Genomic DNA, 12,851 nt, shown 5'->3' with positions numbered 1-12,851 from the left:
CATCAGATATTAATTAATCAGCTGAGAGTCGATATTGCAATACATAGTTTGTTTTCATTCTGGCAATTTCCTTTCACCTGCTTGTCTAGTTAGCCAATAGAAGGAAACAAACATTCATTTTTCTTTATCATAAACTTTTTGAAGGCAAAGACTGAACATGTATCTCCGTATTATACTTATTCTTTGTGCCGTTGTGTCCGGCGTTAGCCGTATTTCAGAGCCAGATCTGAACGCTGTTAACTTTGCCGACAACATAGCAGGACGAAAGCTGAACAAAAGCCTGATAAGTGAAATGGAAGTTGATTCGGAAACTTCTTGTCAGTTTGAGTGTGTGGAGGAAGAGCGATGTCAGTCTTACAACTTTAGAACCATAAAGGGCGACTCAGGGAAATTCAAGTGTCAACTGAGCGACTCTGATCGATTTTTTGGATTTGCCAACTTTACTGAAGACAAAGATTTTATTTATAGAGGACTAATGGTAAGCGAAATCTATCTCAGTGCATTGAAAATGACTTGTCACCAGCTCAGTATATGAAACATTGCATTTCAAACTGTGGTGGACCTTCACAGTAAAGAGACACCACGAACAAAAGCAGCCTAAACTTAATAAAATTTTACTATTACCTTTGAGGGGTCGTTTTTACGATGAAAATTTGCTAAAAGGGTATGAAGAGAGAACAATTCAGGCTTATATTCGACTTGTATTATGCGTTCAATATCCAACCTTGCTATTTTTTCGTGCATATATATAGGTATTCCTCATGAACTTTCTCGAGTTTCCTGATCCAAAAATGATGCGTTTCCTGTTGCACCTTGTTATAAGTATCTGGCTTGTGAAGGATTATATAATGAAAACCCAAAGCTAAATCACGTAGTAAAACATGATATAAATTATCGCGCCTCTTACAAGCAAGTAAACAGGTATAATTAAAAGAATTTTAAAATGATTTTTTTCTCAAGGTGCCTTTAAATAAACCAAGGATCTCCCAGAAACACTTTTATTCGAAAGATCTTGATAAACTTACAAGGGTAAAGGTTTTTGAGGAGTTATTTTTTTCACAGAGCGCTTGCGAGGAGGACAGGTTTCAATGTGGCAAAAATGGAATCTGCATTCCCAATTATGTAGATGGAAGCGCACGATGCAAATGTGACGATGGCTATACTGGAAAACCTTGCAGTAAGTCAAGGATTTAGAAAGTTTATTGTTTGAGTCAATCAAAGCTTAATTATTCTACAAAAACAACTTTGGACTGAATCACTTTTTTTCTTCGCAACAGAGGGGAAGAGCTGCTCTCAATTGTTTCAAGATGGTTTTAATGTCAGTGGCCTGTACACCATCAATCCAGATGGCGGCAAACCGATACAAGTGTTATGTGATATGACCACGGATGGCGGAGGTTGGACCGTATTTCAAAGACGTTTAGACGGCTCTGTTGACTTTTATCTTGGATGGGAATCCTACAAAAATGGGTTTGGAAATCTAAACGGTGAGTTCTGGCTTGGAAACGACAATCTTCACCTTTTAACAGCAGTTGATAACGTGATGATGAGAGTTGACCTGGAAGACTTTGACGGCAACATCACCTACGCTGAGTACAAGACTTTTAAGGTGGCAGGCGAAGCTGATAAGTATCAGCTTTTGATTGGCGGATACAACGGCACGGCTGGTGACTCTATGACAGGACGACACAAGTAAGGAAAAACTGTCTATTGTATTGTATTGTATTCAATTTTATTGTATCTTTTTGTCCCTTTTTTCGTATGGTGTCCGTGCCGACCATGCTATTTATCAAGAAATTCTTCCATAAATTGATTAGTTTTTATAATTTTTAATGGAACTAATCCCACAATTTTTAAATTTAAATGAAGTAAGGCAATATTTGAGTTTTAACCTTTATCATTCCAGCGATATGCAGTTTTCTACGAAAGATCAAGACAATGACATAGGCAGTTCCCACTGCGCCCAACTGTACAAAGGAGCCTGGTGGTACGACCAATGCCATAGGTCCAATTTAAACGGATTATATCTCAATGGTCGACAAACCACTTATGCTAACGGAGTCAACTGGTACGCTTTCAGGGGCTATTATTACTCTCTAAGACGCACTGAGATGAAAGTTAAAACCAAGGGATAGGATGGTTTCTATCGCGGGATAACAAATGCATGGTATCACGCATGACGTCATCAAAGCATTGGATTAATCCTGACTGACTAGTAGTTTTAGCATGAACTGCCGTAAAAGCAGGCATATTCTCATTCCTTGTCAATACTATCCGTATTTAATGTCATTTTTTGATGGAGACCTGGTATGTTCTTGGTTTATCTCAGGGGATTGTCCATATTGCCATTATTAGATTAACCTTTAGTTTGTTTAGGTTTGTATAGTTGCAAGTGCTCATTCTCTTTGTGGGAGCCTCACGTGGGTGCGAGTGTCCCGTTCGCGTCTCTCCCTTGTGTGCCTGTTAAATATTTAGTAATAGACTCGTTTGGGCGGCAGGTATGTCGCCTGATAATGTCCGCGGCTAAGATATTGTCCGAAAAATTAATATGTGGTCGAGAAGCGAAGCTTCCGAGGCAAATGTGAAATTTTGAGGACAATCTCTCTGTGGTGGAGGGAGAAACCCTTACTGCATGATCATCTTGGCCAAGAACTGGAAAAAGAGTAATTTACCTCTTTTAAAAGATCTCAACCGCTAGCTATAACAAAACAATTTAGTCAAAACAATTTATTCCCAGTCCCACCTCTAGAACAAAACTTTTCGCGTTATCAAAGGGATACAGTTTCTAATCACCTCATCCTTCATTTTCCTCCTGGAGAAGTTCACGCTCTGTGTTTTGTCTTAGGGGCTGGTGGCATAATTTTCTACAAGGTTGTCTATTAATAGTTCAGTATTGGAGGCATTTCAGTATTCTTTACTATCATTAGCAGTGAAAGTTTTCATTCTCTTTGATAAAATGGGCCATACCATTCAAGGCTCCCCACCCCTGACATCAATCCCTTCTTCAACTATAGTCCCATGATTTCAAGCCCTACGCGAACATGTTGTGTAATGATACTAAGGTGAATAGGTTGATATAGTAACAGTAGACTATGGTGGTGGGCTAGGCACGAAGTAGCATCCTTTATTGTCAAAAATCTGGGCTGAGTTTATTCTATAACAGGATTATCATAAGTTATGCTCCGCTAGAGGTAAATTATATTGTAGTAAACCATTTAAATGTTCATTCACCCCATGACATTGTAGATTCATTGCTTTTGCCAAGTACAGATTGTTAATGAATAATTGTTAAAACTACTGAGAAATGGTTGCAAACACAATAACAACTTTTGCATGTAATTGAACCCATCTACTTAGTCCCTCCTCGGCCACCAATAGCTTTGTGTCTGTAACGAGGTATAAAACGAAGTATATTTCAAGTCACCCGCGTCTGAAATGAGCTGTTTCGCTTCATGGCTTTAAGGACGAGGCTATTTCACATATGATACACTTGTCTAAGCAACGGTTTACCACTAGACTTCCGGTAATTCCGATGGAGTCGGATGAACTCAATTGGATTCCGATGGACCCCATCGGATTCCATCCGTAGGAGTCCATCGGACAACATTTTTGCCCTCCCTGATGTTCATCTGACTTCCGGTTATTTTACTTCCGTAAGAGGGTGTCACGAATACAATTTTTTGAAAACCACAATTTTCATCGAAATCCATTGTTGTGTATTGGGCATGTATGGGGATTGCCGAGAGAAAAGACCCAAATATGAAAGATGAGATAAGAAGATGACAGAAGAGAGTCAGACGGTCACACAGTAGACTGCTGTCGTTATTTCGCGTGAGCGGCTCGTTGTTCGTAGTCTTGAACCCATCTACTTAGTCCTTAACGAGATGTAAAACGAAGTAGTAGAGGGGCAGAGGAGCATTTTGTTGCGCATGCGCTAAGAAAATTTGTTCGGCGCCTCTGGCGCCATTTTGATATTTTCAGCGCGCTTTTGCGGGTTCTCAAATGAGCGATCGACACCTTTCTGTGGTATTTTTTGGAGAGGGATGAAAAAGTATGACAAGTTTACCACCATTTATAACTCTGTGGATACTCATGGAGTTTGCTGGCTCTTCGGATGAGGATATTTTAATGATCAAAGTGCGAACAAAACGCGAAAAAAGGCCCAAAACTTGAAGTTTGATATTTGATTTGCTGACGATCAAGATGTGTACATGAGACTACAAACCTTTAAGGTTAGTCTTATTAAGCTGATGAATCACGAAGTGGTGTGTGGAGGCGATCGTGAGGTATTCGTTACGATAATAGAAGGTAGTTTACAATTTGATCTTATTTTACTACAACTTTGAAATAAAACTAGACGCATAGCTGCGTGAACTCGGGCTTTCAATATCGCACATCTGGAGTTATCTTTAGGGGACTGCCATATTGCCATTGTTACTGTCGTCACGCAATTTCGTCATTGCCGGTCATGAATAAGTCAACTTGTGTTTATTTTTGTCTGCTGGAGTGTAATGAATGTTGTTATGGTACTAGACAACAATCAAAATAATATATTACCATATAGGAGTAGGTTCCTACAGATGCCAAAGGTTGAAATTCAAGGACTTTTCAATGCCCACATTACCTTTACAATAGATAGCAACTGCAGTACATCCTATTGTCAATACAGAATTGTTGAAATTTTCGGATATAAGTGATTGAAAGGCTCTATCTAAGGAGGTACAGTACTGATATCCTTCTACTGTAGCTTCTTGATGAATAGTACCAGTGTAGCTCTCACTGTATTGAAGTTCATAGTCAGTCCCTAACACACTAAAAGTGTGAGTAATTCTGTCTGCATTAAAAATGACTGTCTGGTTAACTGAGACAAACTTGAGTACAACTGATTTCCAATATTCATTATTGACATGAGATCATCAGCAGAATTGATTCCTTGTTTTTTATTGTAAATCAAAGAGTATAAACTCAATGCAACACATTGTTGTCCTGAATTTTGTCCAAATACCAACTCATTTGCTTGGCTATATGGTGCCGTTATCGTTTTGCTAGGGTCAATGTACATTGGAGTAGGACTAGGGTTTTTCTTGATATCTGAACTCAGTTGAAGTTTACAATAGTTTGATGGGTGTGTCTGACTCTTATTAAGTCACATGGGTCTGTTACAAGAGAACATTGATAAACACCGACTTGCTCTATACTTCAATTTAATTATCCTTTGATATACCCACACAGAACAATGCAACAAATGCTTCTTCTCATGTTGTGTCACTTTATTTAATCTTACCCTCTTCGTATTAAGCTTACAAACATTCTTTGTAACTCTTCTAACCTTTATGTAAATGCGTGACTTTTAAACTTGCGTGACATTTGTGTTACAGTTGGATTTGTGCCATTTGATTCCTTCAAATAGTTTTTCTCTCCCGCTTTCATTAATCGCCTGTTCATGTTCGGCGTGCATACAAAGTTAATTTATAAAGTTTGATTTCAAGCCACCGGCATATAGGGACTGATATGTAAGTTGTTTTCGCTTGTTTTGTTGTTTATCTCGTTTCGAGCAAGCTCTTTCGTCTTTATTTGTATATATATTTTGTGTTTGCCGTAGCATTTGGTTCATTTACTAGTTCCTTTATTATGTTAGATTCATTTACGCTGTTAAGTCGCCACGTGTTTAATTGAATACAATCTATTATATAAGTCCCTTTTTTAATTCGCTTACAGTTTATGAGATTGATTAAAGTTATGTCCCTGTAACATATCCCCTGGTTTGGTTGGCATTTTTCTCCAGTCGCGATTTTCTTGGCACTTCATTGAGCCTTGATGTTCGTTTGCCGCAACACTTTAAATAACAATGTAGCCAAGAGAACTTCGGTATGCTTGGACGAATACACTCATAAACAAATTCCTTCACTTTTCTGCCCTTTCTTCTGAGACGTTTCAGAGTACCTTCTGGTATTCTACTGGGTTCTCAATCACGTCTAAATACACGGTTGTGTTTACATGTAAACATAATAATTATTAGATAGCTCATTTGATATAGCAGGTTTCGCTTGATATTTCTCGATAGAAAGTTCACTTGTAAAGGATTGCTCATAAATTGATCTCTCCTAAAGTTTGCGGACCGACCCGTTTCCAAAACGCTCCACAAGTTTTAGTGTGGGTCTACTGTGAATGGTGTGTGACTTTGTATGTATATTGAGCATAACAGCCATCGAATTTCTTTCACATACATCGAGCAAGGAATTGCCCACAGAGACAGGCATTACTTAAAGCCATGTGCTCTAGCGTTCATTCTACACATGCACTGTGGTGGAACTGCATTTTGTGACTGAACACAAAAAAAAAACAAAACAAAGCCAAATTTATACCTTGGGTGTTTCCTTCAGAAAGCCCGAGTAATAATTACTTAAGTTCGAGGTAGCCCCCAAGCTTCAAACCACTTCAAATAACATCTTCTCTACTTTCTCTTTGTAGTCCCATAGGACACAAGGCTTAAAAAAATGTTCCAGCTTCAGGATTGAGTTGCTCTTTCTACAACCTTCAGTGAATTCATTTTTGGGAAGTTGAGGTGGAATTTCCAAGTCATAGCTCACAACTGTCTTTGGCCTTTTTGCTCTCCAAGTCTGTTGTGCTTGGTATGTAGGCATGTGTCTTAACAATGTTTATAGTCTTGCCTCGATCATCTCTCTTTTATCTTATTTTGTTGCTGTGTTTTGGTGCGAATTTTTCTGATTGCCCTTTTGGGCTTGAAGTGCTAACTGGTGGATAAACTTCAGTAGAACTTGTTTTATCACATGGCCCCCAAATCTTATTTATTTAGCTTTCGGTCAAACCAGTTCATTTACCTCAAAAAAAATGGGTGGGCTTTGTATCATGAGTTTAAACTGGTGCTGTTTTCTTCATGTTTATGTGTTATTTGAAATGGATGGCGTCAGCTTCATTCTATCTTGTTTATTTCAGTAGAATACTTCTGCCATACGAAATGAATTTTGAGTCGAAGTGTACTATAAAACTTGCAGATTAAAATTATCTAACTTTCTTTGGTTCTTAAAACATGAGATGAGCGATACAACAATCGGTACTATTGACAGAAAGGATAGGAGTGACATTTGCTGTGGCAAGCTGGCATTCAAGAAAATGTCATTAGTACCAGAAGCTTACTACCAGTATAAATGATCAATCTTTTGTTCTCTCCACACAACTTGCCTCTACTAGGTTATGCTATATGCAACTTGTGTCTATACCTTTTTTGCAACTATAAAATTGCCAATAAAGTTCTTTGAAAGTTTTTGTCCAAATTTCATGGGAAAAGAATATGAGGAGTGATCAGGTGAAATATTGTCCTGTTCCTTAAGAGTGTTTGAGCTTCCAGTCAGGGCTATAAAATTTCTTAAGTGACTGATTTATGATTTTTCTGCCCTAAAATTAGCATAGCCAAACCCCTAGCTTGAAAACTATTAATTTCTGCAAATAGGCATCTAAGCCGATGCCCATCACTGCAGAATATGCAATGATCTGAAAGATGTAAATCATCCATTTTCATAAAGAGATCAACAAACCTCTCCACATTAGTTTTATCTGACCTCATTTAGTCTTACTCCTGAAAAGGAAAGGCTTTTGGAAATATTTTGTTTTTATCCTCACTGTTAAATATCAGCCTTACTTGTTCTTTTTTGTTTGGCATGTATAAGAGTCTTTTCAGATCATCAAATTGTCATACAACTCTTGTAATTTAATAGGTTGGAGAATAAGGTTGCAAAGAGTGTATACGATTTTGTTGTGCAGTTGAAATGATTAATGAAAGTGGTTTTTACTGGGTAATAATTGATTTATTTAACTTAATTCATCTCACAACTGGAAGCCCAAACTAGTACTTGTTTTCATTCACAATTTTCCCACATCATCGATCATATCTGATGATATTTCCGAGACTAATGATTGAAAAGACTTTATCTTACTCTGATAAAATCCATAAGTATTCCTCCATTTCTAACCAGATGGAGCTACCATAATAGTGTTGTCTTACTTTTCTTTACTTAACATTGACCTTTTTTATTTTGGTAATGGGCCCTGCCAGTTGTGATTCATGTCAAAAAAAACTTTTGAAACAAAACAAACTTCTGTAAACTTTAAATTTTTGCCAAAATTGGAAGTACACTGCACTGGCAGTACAGTTTAAGCTCTAAAAAACGCTTACAGGAAGGCAAGTACTTCAAATGATCACCAATAACTTGAGATAGCAATGACATGATAAAAGTATACTATCCAATTCTTTTGTGCTCTTCAACAGGCCACTTGCATCCTTCAAAAATAACATCATCTACATCGATCGCTCAAACAATCACAAGACAAGACTTGTTATGAGTTATGAGTTATCAAAATTAATAATATTTGTATCAATATTATCATTTTTTCTGGTGTTTACCCAATAGATTCAATCCACTTACAGACAAAGATGGTACTTGTACATTTCACCATTATTCTTAGGATGAGGCACATGTAGAGAGCAATATTTCAGATTTTAACAACAGCATCATGTATGGAAGGTTTAAATCTTTCAGACCTTTTCTGCTTGATTTTTTGAGTGGTTCCAGGATTTTCTTGTGCAAAGAGTTCTGGGTGAATGTACCAGTTGCCATGTTTTTTAGTATGGTGGTTGCAGTAACTTTTGCTTGACGTAACCTTCAGCAATATTAATTTTGTGAACTTGTCACTGACAAAGAGCTAGTTCATGATTAGACATTGATTGTTTCATAGATTGTCATGCTCTACATTCATCACTTAAATTAATTTCTTCGCCATCAGTAATTTCATTAAATATACTGTGTTGGAAATCACACCACCATGCCCCAAAATGTAATGTCATCCTGGGTACAATTTCATATTTTTGAGCAAGGCAAAGGTAAAAATCAAACAAGACTACACAGACATCATTTCCAAGACAAAATTGCCATGTATAATGTTTATATAAGGTAGTAAGTTATGTAAAACTATGCTATTCATTAAATCAGTGTCAATACTCTCCCTCATAGCAGATATAATTTTTAGCCAACTTGGGAAATGGTGGCCTAAAATGGACCATTTTGGACATCCAAACTTTTAAATTTCCAGGGAAAGGTTCCTGGACTTCGTTGTCCAAGTGGGAATAAATGGCTGCCACACTGTCATTTTTTGTCCCCCCTTTCCACAATCTTACCAAAGCCCCCATATGTGTAGTAATAAAAATATTGAAGAGAAGTGTGCAATCTCAGCAAGAGATGATAATCATTCACACTTTTAAGTGAGTCATCCTAGTGGATGTTTGGTGAGGTATTGCATTCTGTGCTCAAAATTTAGCTCACATAGACCTGGGGAAAAAGAATGAGGTGTAGCAGTCATTCAGGTTGGTTAATTGCTCTAAGCTCTAATTCGATACCACTACTCATTTGGTTATCTATCTTGCCAATATTCTTTGTGGTTATTTGGGTTCTTATGGAAACTCTTCCCTTTGAGAAGAAGCATGGTTTGTGTTTGCAAATTAATAGGAAAGAAAAGTTCAAGGGGAGGAACAGGATGATACCAAAGACAGTGCAGGGGGGTAGTTTTTTTTTTTTTTTTTTTTCTTTTTTAATTAGGGTTGTAGCCCAAGTATGTCTAAGTTTCTACACTTGGTGTTTAGTCTTGTGATTTCTTGCTTTAAGAAGTGAGGTAAATTGTTTGAATTGTTTTTTTGTTACAGCCACTTAAGTCTATAAATGGAAATAAAACACAGAAAAATGATGGTAAGGAACACATTGCATGCTCTATAAAGTACTGAAAGTAATTTGCAACCCTCCATATTTGTTATTGATAATTGACATGCTTCATGCAGGTGTTGTGTGATTAGAGGAGAAGTTAACTGTTTTTTAAAAATTAAATCACTTTAAACTGCAGTGAAAGCTATTACTTTTATTGTTATAAAAATATCAAAGGTAACCCCTCTGAGAACCTTCCCTAGTGTCTGTGCTATAGAGGTGTCCACTAAATATAGGTCAATTTATTAGGAAATGTGGGAAGAATTGTATGCAACTTAATGATGCAATTTTTAGCCAGTTGAGAGTTCTTTCCTTTTTTTGTTGTGGTGCTAATGGTGTCTCCATCAATTGCCAACCAAGTATTTAAGCACTAGTTGTGCCTGTTGATTATTTGACTTTCCCTAAATGTTTTTTATCAGTGGAGCCAAAAGGAAAAGTTTACGAGGCCATTCTTTAAAAAAATGACAGGAAGGCCTTAAAAGCTTACTTAGATCTTTGTGAAGATGGAGGGTTATTTTATTAGTAGTTAGTCATGTAAAGATAGGTTGCCAGAGCCACTTACCAGGAGTAGATTTATATGCTAAAAATACTACATTTGAGCTTAAATTTTACAGACATTATTCAGAAAAAAAATCTTAACCCTTTAACCCCTGAGAGTGACTAGCTTCTAATTTCTCCTTACAATATCACTCCTGAATCAAACATTAAAGTCACAAGAGTCAAGGATATGACCAACAACTTGTAAAGCTCTTGATTTTTAAACAAATTCTCCTTGTCAGCACCGTAGGAAATGTATAGAGAACAGTATGGAGAAAATGCATACTGATGTCAGGGTGTAAAGGGTTAATGTGTATGTTAAAGGTAGCAATCTTATATAGCTATTACTTATTCATAAATACTATATTTTATTTAGCAGAGTGTAGCTTCAATGGATGCCAGAAATATGTTTATGAAAAACTGGCAGATACTGTTTTGTGCACCATGCTGGTGAAGACAGCAGTGCAAGCATAGGTGAAGATGGAATCAAGAAATGCAGAACAGGAGTGAGTCCATTTAGTCCTGAAAAAACCATGGAAGAGGTTTCTGCTGGTTTTGGTGTTGCTTTTCCTGGTAGGTATGAATCAGGGGATTCTTAGGAGGATTATGAAGATATGGAAGATGATCCATTTGTTTCCCCCCTCCTCTCCCCTCCCCTCCTCTTCCCCTTCCTCTCTCCCTCCTCTCCCCTCATTAGGCATTCAACTACTGGACAAAGACACAGAGTTGTCAAATGAAAACAATGTTCAAGGTAATTAATATGTTGACCATTTTCACTCTTTGTATCTTTGTTTTTGTAAAATGAGTTTTTTTGCTATATTGTTCCATAATTATTCATCTATATAAACCTTATTTGGTTTTTGTTATTTGCTAAAGAAAGCATTGTGGTGCTTGTTTACAGCCAGTGAACCAGATGATGAAGATTTTGTCCTGTTTGAGCTCCTCAAGCCTCCCAAAGATGCTTTTTATGAGGTATGCAGAATTTGTGAGTGATTTATGGTTTTCTTCTGCTTAGGTTTTCTCTTACTTTATTATTATTATTATTATTATTATTATTATTATTGTATACTATGCAGAGATGTTCTTGTAACATGTAAAGTAGTTTAGGGGGATATCATTATTATTATTATAATTATTTTATACTATGCAGAGATGTTCTGCCAATGTGGAGAGACTGGAAATGGAGGCAACTTGAGGAGAAAGACTTTTTTTAATTTTAAATAAAATCAGTAGGGCAAGCTATTTGGCACAGTGTAATACTAATAATTAAACACCTTATGGGTCATGTGTTCACTCTAACAGTTTTGATTGGGTTTTGAAGCATGCTTAATTCAAGTTATATCCAAAATTCCCCTGCTCCAAATTGTGAATGGTACCTAGATATGGCCAGAGAACATCAGCAGAGAATGTGACCTCTTAAGCATGTTCACATCAGACCCATGAATTTGTCCACAAAACCTCCTTTGGAATTGTCGAGTTCCAGAGTTTTACATCTAGTGCATTTCCAGAGCAGTAACATGTTAAAAAATGACACAATCATTTAAATTGCAAAGAATTTATTTAAACCCTTGACATTTACAGCAACCCATATAAAAAAGAAATCTTACTAACAATTATGAATGAATGGGTGAATAAAATAGCCTTGACTTCTCAATCTGGTGTCAACTGCTTTATTTTATTCAAAAGTATAGAAGAGCAAATTGGAAGGACAGAAAGAGTTACTTTCTGTAATCTGTGAAATAGTATTGAACAATTAGAGCCAAATAGTTGGAAGTAAATAAAAGATAGAATGGATTTATTGTATATTAGTGCACTGTAGTCTACTTTATATTTCACAAATTCCAAAAAAATCACCATTTCACCTGAAGTTATTTGCTTGAATTATTTGTACTGAAGATGTTTATTTCCATAAGAGTGTTGCATGTTCAAGTACAACTGGAGGAGTTTTTTTTGGCTATCCATTTTTGTTCGTTAGATGAGCAATTTAAGCTTGAATTTTGAGTTCGATTAATTATGGTTTGCTAATGCACCCAGTAATTAGAAAAAATATTTAGCACCAATCACTCCTGCCTCAATGACACAAAAAAGTGTTTATTTGTTCCAAACACTTACAGTGTATCCTATTTATCAAGAGAATTTTGTTAACAAAGGATATCATAGCAGAATAAAGGTAACAAAAATTTATACGAAACATTAAAAAAGGAACAACTGAAGTGATTTTACTTAACCCATGAAACAGTATGTAAACAACCTGTATGACACCAGCATGTATGTTTGGTTGTTGGATCACCCCGTATTTTGTATGGAAAACATGATACAAACCAAAAATTTTTGTAATGCACAGTAGTTTATGACCAATTTCACTGGTTGGATAAAATCACTCTTTATATTCATCTACAATATCTTGTTGAGAAATAAACTGTGACAAAGCTTTGACTTAGCATTAGCATGATTAATAGTTATTGCTCAGTTGTCTTTCGTGATGCATGTTAATAATGAAAAGAAAGTAATGCTTGTTAATATTGTCATCTGTTAAAATTTTGA

The 12,851-nt window shown here is 36.4% G+C and overlaps 1 protein-coding gene across 11 annotated transcripts; it reads left to right on the top strand.

The window, feature by feature from the left end:
* Positions 1-46: 46 nt before the first annotated feature.
* On the top strand, positions 47-12,851 carry LOC131768682 (microfibril-associated glycoprotein 4-like). Of its 11 annotated transcripts, none has more exons than XM_066174366.1 (11): positions 47-478; positions 1,063-1,177; positions 1,278-1,692; positions 1,907-4,232; positions 6,472-6,632; positions 8,430-8,584; positions 9,363-9,379; positions 9,716-9,758; positions 10,687-10,880; positions 11,209-11,279; positions 11,458-12,851. In XM_066174366.1, the coding sequence occupies exons 1-4, from the start codon at positions 158-160 to the stop codon at positions 2,133-2,135; spliced, it is 1,080 nt and encodes a 359-aa protein (XP_066030463.1). In that variant the 5' UTR covers positions 47-157; the 3' UTR covers positions 2,136-4,232; positions 6,472-6,632; positions 8,430-8,584; positions 9,363-9,379; positions 9,716-9,758; positions 10,687-10,880; positions 11,209-11,279; positions 11,458-12,851. The 11 variants fall into 11 exon arrangements, with proteins under 11 accessions (XP_066030463.1, XP_066030459.1, XP_066030468.1 ...); XM_066174362.1 differs by having other exon boundaries at positions 10,684-10,880; XM_066174371.1 differs by having other exon boundaries at positions 10,684-10,880; positions 11,184-11,279.

Source organism: Pocillopora verrucosa, chromosome 11 (genome assembly GCF_036669915.1).
Source record: "Pocillopora verrucosa isolate sample1 chromosome 11, ASM3666991v2, whole genome shotgun sequence".
In the NCBI taxonomy this organism is placed as follows: Eukaryota; Metazoa; Cnidaria; class Anthozoa; order Scleractinia; family Pocilloporidae; genus Pocillopora; species Pocillopora verrucosa.
This window is presented reverse-complemented; position numbering and strand designations above follow the sequence as displayed.